Below are 13,296 nucleotides of genomic sequence, written 5' to 3' on the forward strand. Positions count from 1 at the left end.
AGCGGTTCTAGGCGCTGTAGTCCAGAACCGCGCTGCTACTACGGTCGCAGGTTCGAATCCTGCCTCGGGCATGGGTGTGTGTGCTGTCCTTAGGTTAGTTAGGTTTAAGTAGTTCTAAGTCTAGGGGATTGATGCCCTCAGATGTTAAGTCCCATAGTGCTCAGAGCCATTTGAACCAATCTGAATGAAGTTTATCGCTTACTATATGTTCGCTATTCATGCAGTCAAACTTTAGGATCAGGCAGGATGTTTTAATTTATTACTTCTGTCCTACCGACTCTACACGCAACACTGTTTGCACACAGTCTCCACATAACCACTGACCTTAACTGCAAAATTATGTCATTGTACGACACATAGCTTTGGAGATACGACGCCATAAACATTGAGATGCGTGACAAACAAGCTTTTGCTTAAAGTGGTGGTCAAATTACACACCATTTGGCGACTTCTAATAAATTCTAAGCGTAATGTCAAACCGTCCCTAAATTTTGTATCGTTGACATGCTTAAACTCAAATATTTATCAAACTACTTTCTGGGGAGGGCAGCCACACGTCAGAGACATCGCGAATCACAGTAACATCACTCAACGCCCACAAAACATTCAAATTATCATAAAAATTGTTAGAATAATGAGATGTTTCCAAAAGCCGCGTAGCTGTATGAAGGTGTTTTATTGGCAACTACTCATTTCACGTCGGCACAGACGCACCTTCAGGTTTGTAATGGTTATATTTCCATAACGTAGATGGACAATTACGGAGTCCCAGGTTTCGGGAAGTTATCGACGTTGTCAGTTGAACCACAATGATGTGATGTCACAATAAAACTAAATACACTCAAAGGATACTTGTCAAAATGTATACAGCATGACTGCTGAATGAGCCCGGCCAATAACATCCCATAGGGTATAAAATCCGATAGACACCAGCTGTACAAAACCAATAAGGTAAAACTTAAACTGCGTATTTCCGCTGTATTACTAACAGGACGACGTAGTGTAAGCTGTGTCCGTAGGCTAGCAATACACGTTTTCTCAAATACTTAACAGACGTTCGAAGCTATTTTATGCACCAGACTTCAATCCTTTAAAGAGTGGGGGATTTACTGGTACCACAGAAGCGCTAATAATGGTGATAGCACTACGTAGAGTCCCGCCATATTCTCTACCACATAACGCCTATAACCAGTACTTTTATTCAGTCAGTAATTGCATTAAAACTACAGCTGAAATCAGTAAATAAACTGCAAAATTTTATTTTGACATGAAAAGAAAAGTCACAGTAATTTGGTTTTATATGTAAGGGCGGATCAAGAAGTTTCCGTTTGAGGGAAATTTCACTGAGTGAACAGTTCTATCTCGGCAGTTAATCACTCCTTTGAGGGTATATACGACATACGAGACTCCGATGCGTGTATTCCCATGTAGCAAAGGGATTAGTGAGGCATTCGTGTCTTTGCGACGTGCGTGTCGCAAATGCGGATTCGTGAACTATGGCGATATTACTGCCAAATGCGTCCAAACACATTCAACGTGCTGCTGTTCTTTTCCTGGCTGCCGAAGAGCAAAGAATGGTAGATATCTATCGGAGAAAGAGGGATGTGTATACGGTAGAAGGTCTGTCGAAAACCACCGTTTTCGAATGGTACGCCAAGGCGCGCTGCTGCTTCATGATAGTGCACCTCCCCATATCGCAGATGTCGCAACGCAGAAGTTACGTCAACTCAAGTGGTAGACACTCTAGCACCCTCTATAGTCCTGATCCTTCCCCACGTTATTACCACGCCTTCGACCCTTCAAAAAGACCTTGAAGAATTGGCAATTTCTGCCGCACGAGGACATGCAGCAGGTACTTACGGACTTCTTCGCATAACAGGACACGATGTTTTTCCCTTATAATATGACAATAGGTTTCTACGCTACTGTACATGTATGGCAATAAACAGTTTAAAATAATTACTTTTTGTCTGCAAAGATAGATTATGGATGTACCTTCATAAGCCAATCCGAAAACTACGATCTAATATTTGTATGCTGAACTCTGTAACTGCATGACGATTGGTCCTTACGTCATATGAAACCGGTATCGCAGCGCTAAGTTATTGAAAATATCTTCATACGGGATATATCAGAGTTTTAGGGTCTAAACTATATTGTTGTTACAGGACCCCAAAATTCAATATTGTGAGTGAAGGAAATGGGTAGTAGATATTTTACGCGCTACGAGGACTTGTACGAAAACCAGTGTGAGAGATTCGTGATGGTAAACTGCTCCAGTTTCATAACAAACAGCTGGTTTCTGCATCGAAGTTGCCAACACTGCTTAAAAAAATACACAATGGTCTGTAATATGCCCACAGTGGAATTTCACAACACTCTATAGTTCATCACTCCTTACAGGAGATTCCAGGATTCGTTTACTGCATCAAGCAGCAAGATGTACAACCCTGAAATCCTAACGAGTTTGCAGAGGTAACTTTCGCAGTGAGGTTCAGGAAGACGTGTTTACCGTCGCAGGTTGAAGCTTACGGCAAAACTGGACCCTTCAAGACACAGAGAGGAGGCCCAAGCTGCCGAGATAGAACTGTTCGCACAGTCTAATTTGATGAGATGGTATTGGATCTTGTCGGAGGAGATTAATCAACAAGCACGCTTCAGCTCGCGCATTGAATGCACACTTCAAAAAATGCAATGCAGAGGAAACTAGTAGTCCTGTAACTAAACCTACATTGTTCAAAACGCATGCAAACAATGAAGCCAAATGTGTTTGTACTCAGTTGCGTCAGTTGTTATGGTGGAATGCACTCATTGTGACTAGCAGTCAGCACTTACAAGAGTTGCTAAAAAATGGTCAAATGGCTCTGAGCACTATGCGACTTAACTTCAGAGGTCATCAGTCGCCTAGAACTTAGAACTAATTAAACCTAACCAACCTAAGGACATCACACACATCCATGCCCGAGGCAGGATTCGAACCTGCGACCGTACCGGTCGCTCGGCTCCAGACTGTAGCGCCCAGAACCGCAATGCCACTCCGGCCGGCACTTGCTAAAAGGTTAAATTTTTGCTATAATATGTCTATTTTTCATGTCAGTAATTAACTAAATATTAATTTCCGACTATTACTTCCTAAGAGTCCAAATGGGATCTACCGACCGCGTAATTTTAACAATAGAGGCTTGGGATTCCCCGTACGTTTCCATATGTACTTAATTTCCATTTAGTAAAATTTGCGTGACTAATCTCCTTCTTTAGATCAACAAATTAAGGCATTTATTCTAATGCTGTGTCAACGTATTAAAGCGTTCCGCCAAAATTTACCGCCTCAAAACTTCGAGCGCACGAACGGAACGCATGGAGTTGATGCCCGACGCCCGAGAGATAGGCAACCTTTTCAACCTGTTGGCGCTTGTGGTTGCCTCGCTTTCAACGCAGAAATAGCGGAAGACTCTGGGTTACGTACAAACCGATTAGTGTACAATCGCAAACAGGTACCATCTGAATGTCGGTAGTTGAGATAACGTTTCACTACCCGTAATAAACTCGGTACTCCCAGCTAGTCCGATCACATGTTGCCCTACACCTATATCCTTGAACCTTCTGCAATGGTCTCTAGTTTTCGCCTCAAACATCTTCATCTTGGTGACAAAAAGGCCCAGATACTCCCAGTCTTAATTTTCTGGCTTCATCAATCGTTAAAATGTTACTAAATTCTTTTCTTACTACGGTCGCAATAATAATTGGGTAATCAGACTTAGTTTTGGTTATGTTATTCAAACAGAGTTGACGTCTTTGTGCTCATATGCAAAAAAGTTATTGACGATAGAAACTCGTGTTCTACGTAAACATGTGGAGTTTCAGATTCCCTGCCACGTCCCGAGGTTGGGCAACTAATATTTGACCCTGTCAAACCGCCAAGGTTTGTGGGAGCACCCTTACCTTCACTCCCTGCTGGATCCCTCCAACCCTAACGTTTGGCCTTGGCGTTTAGCACTGTCTTGTAGGAAAATAAAAATTGTTATACTCGAACTATTACTCCAGATTTACCTGAGCAGTAAGCGAAATACTTTCTACAGCAATGCTGCAAGACGATTCTCATGGCACAAGAAGTCGATCGCAATTAACAATACAACAGAACATAATAGATGTTGTCTACTGAGGTTAGCAACTAACGCCTATTCAGAACAAAAAAAAAGCATTTAACCTGTAAAAATGTATTTGTGTTCCAGCAGCACATAAATGAAGTGACAAGGTTATTTAAGTAGGAAGAACATCTTAACCGCTCATACTACTATAGTTTAATGTCCTAGCTACGCAAAGCCTTATGGAAATGTTTTCAACTAGTCTGCTTATACACGTCTTGTTGGCAGTGAGTTTGGCGAGTTGACTACAACAGCCTCCCTATTGGCAGCGGAGAATCTCTGAGTAATTTAACGTTCTATATCTATAAGATAAATACTGGGGCTGAAAACAGCGGCGACACCGAAAAATAATTAATATAGAGTAATGAAGTTTAGGGAATACATTTGTCTAGGTAACATATTTAAGCGATTAACATCACAAGATCACAGGTTAATGTAAGTGCGAGATAAGCCATTGAAAATGTGATGTGGTGCTACAATAATAACCCGTGTATCCACCAGAAGTTGAATTGTATTGTACAAGTGCCGGAAGTCAGTTTGTCCGATGGATTTCCATGCCTGTTGCACTTCCTAAGTCAGTACAGGAACGGTTAATGCTGTTTGTGAATGACGCTGGAGTTGATGCCCGATGTTGTCCCGTATGTACTCGATTGGAGACAGATCTGGTGGTCGAGCAGGTCAAGGCAACATGGCGACACTCTGTAGATCATGTTGGGTTACAACAGCGGTTGTGAGAGAGTGTTATCCTGTTGGAAAACATCTGGACTGTTGTTCATGAATGGCAGCTCAGCAAGTCGAATCACGAGATTAACGTACAAATTTGCAGTCAGGGTGCGTGGGATAACCACAAGAGTTTGTACAGTGGCTGCATTCCTGCCAAGTCTTTCTGCAGTATCGCAGAAGGAACATCCAACTTCTCATAGCCCTATTACAAGACCTAGTTCAAACTCAGTAAGGTATTGATAAAGGCGTTTTTGTCGCCTTAAAGGCATTCTTGACTAACATCAACTCACCACATCCAACCTCAAAAGTAACTAACGCTCACGACCGTTGCAGCGTGTATTTAAAGCTAACCTGATTTGCATCCTCGTAGTGATGCTAATACCGCCATTCTTATGCGATTGGCGCGAATCTGAAAAATGGTTCAAATGGCTCTGAGCACTACGGGACTGAACATGTGAGGTCATCAGTCCCCTAGAACTTAGAACTACTTAAACCTAACTAACGTAAGGACGTCACACACATCCATGCCCGAGGCAGGATTCGAACCTGCGACCGTGGGGGTCGCTCGACTCCAGACTGAAGCGCCTAGAACCGCTCGGCCACTGCGGCCGGCACGAATCTGAATAAACGTCACCTTTCATACGTAGAAACACGCCTACCAACTTCCGCTTTTGTTGCACAGCTCCTTCTTCGTGTTGCTATTGGTTTTCCGTCAGTGTACTTATAACAACCGATAGTTTAAAGGTTTAATACAAGAAAGGGAGTCTCTCTCTGTTTTAGACAGAAGATCGCCCCACTACATCTGCATGTACTGAGCAATAGTCTCGAACGCGTTCATCTCGGTATCCCATAGTTACGCTGCGCAATAGTAAGCAAGGGAAATTTCTCACGATGTTTTTTGATCTCATTATAGCAGGCTCGTTAAAATATGACACAGCTGCTAAGTTTCACAAACGGTTCCGAAGCCGCCAAAGAAAGGATCAATGATGAGCATTCAAGTGACAGAACATCTCATAGACAAGAGACTCCGATACTCGAATACCGGCGTATCACAATAGAAACTAGAGTGCAAAGAGTGGAAATCGGTCATGAATTAGTTTTCAACATTTTGCATGACGTTTTGAACATAGCAAAAGTCACCGGCAGCTGGGTTCCGTGGCTGCTCATACCCACTGAAGACGGTCGCCAAACCCGAGCGGAAATTTTACTGCCTTGTCATGCGAATCCCGATGACTTCTTTAGCAGCGTAATCATCATGAATTAGCAGTCCTGCGTCACTATGACCGAGAGCCTAAGGAACAAAGCAAGCAGTGGAAACGTGGATTAACTACTGCCGGAGAAGGTGATGGAAGGCTGTCAAGACAATGCACCTCGTGGAAACTACGCAGCGTAATCGATGTACTCCAGTACACAGAAACTGCGAGATGAATTTCGAGGGGAATGTTTCCTGGATAACCCAAGTTCAGACTTCTGCATCAAGGTCATCGACAAGTCATCCATCATTGGAAAAGTTAGTCACATCTAAGGGATAATGTGTGAAGAAGTACTAAAACAACTAAAAGTTTCATGGTCCCATCCCCCCGCCTCCAAGATTGTAATTAAAATACTTACTTGGTATTGCGCGCATTTTTCCGGTACAGTTTACAACAGAACAAAATAAATACATTCTCATTTCACCATGAGAATTAGGCCGAGTACTTAAAAATTGAAAAAAAGGCGGTCTTTCGGGTGGGGAGGGGCGGAATGTGGCATAAGGGCATGTCCACTAGGTGACACACACAATTGTGAATGTCAACATGTCGCTAGAGTTACAATTTGGAGGTGTGTCTGCTAACGTCGTGGGGTAATTATTGTGATAATGCCACGTGGAAAGTCTCTATCGGGTAACGAGCAAGCAAGTATTAAGGCGTACAAAGAAGTGGGCCTGTCTAATCACCATATTGCTAAGAAATTAGGGGGTTCCATTTGTGTTATTGATTATTTTGTCCGATTGGGTGCACAGTTTGGTAAAAATGGCAAATATGGCCGGAGACGAAAACTGTCAGCATCAGATACACGTTTGATTGTGCATAAATGAAAAGTCAACGGCTTGTGCTCCTTTCAAATTGTGGCTGATCTGCAGTTATCAGTGCTGCGGTCGCAGGTTCGAATCCTGCCTCGGGCGTGGATGTGTGTGATGTCCTTAGGTTAGTTAGGTTTAAGTAGTTCTAAGTTCTAGGGGACTGATGACCACAGATGTTGTACCCTAGTGCTCAGAGCCATTTGGACCATTTTGCAGTTATCAGTCACTTCCAGACATGTTAGACAAATCCTGGTTCAAGATGCGAATCAAGAAACAGCACCGTAAGTCACCTTTAAACAATGCGCATAAGGAGGCTCGAATGACGTTTGAAGAAGAACGTATACCGTGGACCGCAGAATGGAACGAAGCAATTTTTAGTGATCAGAAGAAGTTTAATTTCGATGTGCCAGATGGTTTTCGGTATTACTGTCATGATCTCCAAAGAGAGGAGCACGTTCGGATGAGCAGAAACATTGGCGGTGACAAACATAAGATCTGGGAAGCATCTTGTGCTAATGGTACGTCCAACATAGCATGGCTGCACTGCGAGATGAAGTACGATCATTATACAGGAATGCTTGACATTGAATTGGTTCGTATGTATGAGGGATTCGACGATGACAGTTTACTACGCCAGTACAATAACGCTGGGAGTCACAGGTCTGCCAAGACAAAGTAGTGGTTTCATGATAAAGGAGTTCCACTTCTGAGCTGACTAGAAGAATGCCATGGAGAATCTATGTCGAATCCTTGCACGACGTGTTTACTCGTTTGACGACAATTTGGGACTGTGACCGAGCTGAAAACTACAATTCGAGTGGAGTGAACCTCAATCACGGAAGAAGAGATACAGTCGTAGTTTAAGACGAGTTTCGCAGTTATTAAGAACAACAGAGGTTCGACTAATTAGTAGGTCATAGTTGTGGTATATACACTGTATATGTTAGATTGTTCTAACAACATTCGTAAGTGCTGGTTGATTTGAAGGAGGGCACCAAACAGTGAGGTCATAGGTCCCATCGGATTAGCGAAGGATGGCGAAGGAAGTCGGCAGTGGCCTTTCAAAGGATCCAGCCCGGAATTTGCCTGAAGTAATTTAGGGAAATCATGGAAAACCTAAATCAGGATGGCCGGGCGCGAGTTTGAACCATCGTCCTCCCGAATGGGAGTCCAGCGTGCTAACCACTGCACCACCTCGCTCGGTTTCGTAAGTGCCTTTATATCAATGTCCGCCTCTACAGCTGTCTTGTTTCATTAAAGTTCTTAAGTACCAGTACTAATGTTAAAGGTTCGACTAAATACTAGGTCATAATTTTATATTGTATACGTTAGATTATTCTAACAACATTCAGAAGTTCGTTTATATCAACTTCCACTTCTAAAGTTGTCTTGTTTCATTAAATTTCTAAAGTACCAGTACTAATGGTAAAATGGGAATGTATTTTGTTTTTCTTTGTTATAAATTGTACGATAAAATGCGTGCAATACCAAATACTTGAACAAACATTTTTTTTCATAAATAACTACGTTTCTTTATACTAATTTCCATCACTGTGTTTCGTCATTCCAACATGTAGCTAATAGCGTAATCTTGTGTGATAGCTGTCTAAATTTCATTGCGTAAGGTTCACTTGTGTAGAATCATATTATTGAAGGGATGCTCTGCGTCATCCGTTTGAAGAACGAGAAGATTTTTGTCAAAATGATGAACTCGGTTGATCACACTCATCCAGCGTGAGTTATAATTAACAGAGGCTGCTCTGGAGTAACTCCATACACGGGGAACGAAGCTACTGAATTGAGAGAGAAAAAAATTCAGTGTATTTTTGTGCAGTACAGTAGAACGATGGAATTAAGAAGGCCGGTTCCTGGTAAACATATATCATAATTAATTCAGTGATTACTAAATTAATTTCACAATTAATTCCGTGTATTATTATACTTGAAACAGGTCAGACGAATAAGCGCCGCTGTCTTTTATGCTTACACGCATGACTTTAGTTTTGTTGCTATCTCTCTTACACTCTTTTATCTGTATTTGTTGTCATACGGGAAATTTCAGGCTTGTTACTGGTTTATTCTCCACCTTAATCATTCCTGTAGTGTCTCATATATAACTGCTTTATTTGCATTGAGTGATCTGAAGAATTGCAAAACAATGGTTTTTTATTTGTTTAAGTTAATTTGTGTAACTATTATTTCATTTATCTCTTTCTAAAATTTTTGATTCTGTCTATGTATTTGCATAAAAGGACAGGAGTGACTCATATATAATTTGCAGTTTTGTGTAGGCTACGGTATCAACCCGGTTTTAGTGAATAATTACTGGATAGCCTCACAATGAAATGATAAGATAATGATAATTTGTAGGATGTATTTAAAAGCATAAAGAGGGTTCAGTTAATTTCATTTACATATAATATAATAACTGTCTCGAAAACAGAAATAGTTAGGCTACGCATACCGTGATTGTACTTAACTAGAATGTAAAAGAATAAATTATCGGTAACCACAACAAGATGACGTTAATATCACTGTATGTCTTCTTTTAACAGTGATCTTCTAAAAGCACTAGTTAAAAATTTGTCTTCGATGCACGTGTTAGTGTCCATCTAAGTGATGCTACCGTGATGTTACGGAGGGACGCGCTTTAACTCTTTACTAAATGCACCAGGCACACCAGCAAATTCGATTCAGACTTGCACTCTCAGAATACTTCTGAGCAAAGACTTCCTTTTTCTCATTTTTTTTTTTTTTTTTTGAGAACGTTAGTTACTTGATGCATGGTCATTTGACAAAATAAATTAATGAATGCAATTATCATTTGATATTTATTTATTTCCTTTCATCGTTCTTGTTATTGACAATAGTTGAGCTGTTCTGTGTTATAAGTGCGTAGACGGAAAAAAATCGCAGCACCAAAAAATTATTGATGTAGAGTAATGAAATTTTGGGAATACATTTGTGCAGATAATATATGTAAGTGATTAACATAGCAAGGTCACAGGTTAATGTAAGCGTGAGATAAGCCACTGCAAATGCATGTGGACGAGAGTTCTCCTGTTGGAAAACAACCCTTGAAATGAATTACAGTACAACAGGTCGAGTCACCAGCTTGACGTACAAATTTGCAGTCAGGGTGCGTGAGATAACTGCGAAAGTACACCTGCTGTCGTACAAAATCGCACCACAGCCCATAAATCCAGATGTAGGTCCAGTGCGTTTAGCACGCGGGCAGGTTGGTTCAAATGGTTCAAATAGCGCTAAGCTCAGTGGGACTTAACATCTGAGGTCATCAGTACCCTAGACTTAGAACTACTTAAACCTAACTAACCTAAGGACATCACACACATCCATGCCTGAGGCAGGATTCGAACCTGCGACCGTAGCTGCAGCGCAGTTCCAGACTGAAGCGCTTAGAACCGCTCGGCCACAGCGGCCAGTGGCAGGTTGGTTGCGGGCTCTCAACTGGTCTCCTTTGAACCATTGCACTGCCATCACTAGTACCGAGGCAGAACCAGCTTTCATGCGAAAACACAATAAACCTCCACCCTGCCCTCCAGTGATCTCTCGCTTGACACAACTGCAATCACACATGGCGGTGGTCTGGGTTCAGTCGAATGCACGCTACGGGGCGGTTGTGTCGGAGCTGTCCTTGAAGTAAGAAATTCATAACAGTTCTTTGTATCACTGTTGCGACAGCTGCTGCCCAGACTGCTGCTGCAGATGTAATACAATGCGCCAGAGCCATACGCCGAAAACTATGGTCTTCTTTCCCGGCATGTGTCCATCCGGAGCCCGTACTTCTTGCGACCGTACATTCTTGTGACCACCGCTGACAGCAGTTATGTACAGCGGCTACGTTCCTGCCAAGTCTTTCTGCAGTATCGCAGAAGGAACATCCAGTTTCTCATAGCCCTATTACGCGACCTCGTTCAAACTCAGTAACGTGTGGATAATGGTGTCTTTGTCGTCTTAAAGGCATTCTGGCGCCACTGTTATGCGACTGGAGCGAAATTTGAACAGATATCATCCGTCAGGTGTAAAGACATCCGTAACAACCCCTTCTTGGTTCAAATGGTTCAAATGGCTCTGAGCACTATGGGACCTAACTTCTGAGGTCATCAGTCCCCTAGAACTTGGAACTACTTAAACCTAACTAACCTAAGGACATCACACACATCCATGCCCGAGGCATGATTCGAACCTGCAATCGTAGCGGTCGCGCGGTTCCAGACTGTAGCGCCTAGAACCGCTCGGCCACTCCGGCCGGCTCCTTCTTGGTGGTGCGATTTCTTTTCCGTCGGTGTATTTCGCACAAATCTTTATTGGTTTCTTAGTCTGACTGTAAGAAAGAATGTATCATGCGCAAGACCAAACATCTTACATTTGGTTCGTTGTTTTAACGTTTTCAGGTGTGTCGACGAAAAGGACAAGTCTGCTGCCATGGGAGTCGGCATGATCCTGATAAGCCTGTTCGCCTTCTTTCCCGCCCCCATATTCTATGGTAACCTCCTAGGTGAGTAACACCACTTTGCTTTCACATACTCTTCAACTTGGAAATAAAAACGTTGCAACCATTCTGGATTTCATCGCCCACAGTTGCTTCCGTATAGTCTGAGGGTGTTTTCAAGTTTCGCAGATCGGCCCCTGTCTTTGTGCTGTCCGTACCTGTACATAGAGCATCACAGACCAAATCATTCACCGACCGCGGTGGTCTAGCGGTTCTAGGCACTCAGTCCGGAACCGCGCGACTGCTACGGTCGCGGGTTCGAATCCTGCCTCGGGCATGGATGTGCGTGATGTCCTTAGGTTAGTTAGGTTTAAGTAGTTCTAAGTTCTAGGGGACTGATGACCACAGATGTTAAGTCCCATAGTGCTCAGAGCCATTTGAACCATTTGAACCAAATCATTCGTAACAGACTCTTCTCCACGTTTATATCATTCCACTAAATCCTGTTTCGGCATTCTTCTCCGGTTTGAGTTTCACAATATTCACGAATTATTTTCAGACGAATGGAAAGCCTGATAGAAGCCAGAATTGATGAATTTCATTTCGGATTCTGCAGAAATTTAGGGACACGAGAGGCAATAGTAAACAGCAGTACACCTACAGTCGTGAATTTTAAACTTTTTTTAAGCTACCGGTTCCGATGATGCATTACATTGTCATCAGGCGCTGTATAAAAAATAATATAAATAGGACGGCCGGAGTGGCCGAGCGGTTCTAGGCGCTTCAGTCTGGAACTGCGTGACCTCTACGGTCGCAGGTTGTAATCCTGCCTCGGGCATGGATGTGTGTAATGTCCTTAGGTTTGTTAGGTTTAAGTAGTTCTGAGTTCTAGTGGACTGACGACCTCAGACGTTAAGTCCCACAGTGCTCAGAGCCATTTGATCCATTTGTAGTGGATTAATTTTGCTATTTGGGCTCTAACTATCAACCATAATGAAGAGAAAAGAAAATTTTCACTTTTCCCTTATATAAAATTTTGGAGCATTGGTAATGCAATGGCACTGTGAAATGCTGAGGTCGTTAATCACCAAGACCGTGTTTCCAGCGTGCATTTGTGTAACGTGTGTAATTTGATGTGTGTTATCTGATGAACGAACGATAGTTTGGGGCAAGTAAGTATTGTCGACGGGTCATTCAATGGACACATAAGAATAACTTAATGTAATAGGCAGGTTAAAAGAAAGTAATTGCCAAAATTCAATTTAAGCCGGGTGTCTCACCAATGCGGACGTAATAATCAGTAATATTAAAGTTGAGTCCGTATAAAATAATTCAAAGTAATAGAGAAAAAGTATATATTATACCCAAACCAGATAGAAATTATTGAATAACGACAATCAACCCAAATGTATTGGAAGTTAAGGGACAGTAAATGACAAATCTGAAACAATGTATGGTCTTTCACTTCCGTAATAATAAAATAACCTGAAACAGTCTGCCAGAGTTAAACGTACCGAACTTCCGCTATTTAAAATACCTAAGGAACATGTAAAAGACAAATCACGAATAAAATCATAACTAGGTAAAGAGTATATTCATGAAGTAAATAAGGCATGGGTGGGTAGGTAGGTACAACATCAAGTTGTCACTTCATGTGTAAACAATTTTAACTTGATCTAGTGCCTACATGCCCACACATGGTTTATTCACTTAATGAATATAGTATTATGTAGTTATGATTTTATTTGTGAACGTCATATTTATCTTTCACATGCTACTCGGGTATTTTACGTATTGGAAGTTAGTTAAAGTCACCTCTGGCAGTCCGTTTCATATTATTTTATTATTACTGAAATGAAACACCCTATATTGTTTGAAACTTGTCAGTTACCGTCTGTGAACTTTCAACTGAT

The 13,296-nt window shown here is 41.9% G+C and overlaps 1 protein-coding gene across 1 annotated transcript in view; it reads left to right on the forward strand.

The window, feature by feature from the left end:
- Positions 1-13,296, forward strand: part of LOC124617794 (solute carrier organic anion transporter family member 74D-like) — a 107,200-nt gene that overhangs the window by 78,332 nt on the left and 15,572 nt on the right. The window contains exon 9 of the mRNA XM_047145294.1: positions 11,346-11,449. Coding sequence (XP_047001250.1) covers positions 11,346-11,449 — 104 coding nt within the window. The remainder of the gene's footprint in view (positions 1-11,345; positions 11,450-13,296) is intronic.

The sequence above is a fragment of the Schistocerca americana genome, chromosome 1 (assembly GCF_021461395.2).
Source record: "Schistocerca americana isolate TAMUIC-IGC-003095 chromosome 1, iqSchAmer2.1, whole genome shotgun sequence".
Classification (NCBI taxonomy): Eukaryota; Metazoa; Arthropoda; class Insecta; order Orthoptera; family Acrididae; genus Schistocerca; species Schistocerca americana.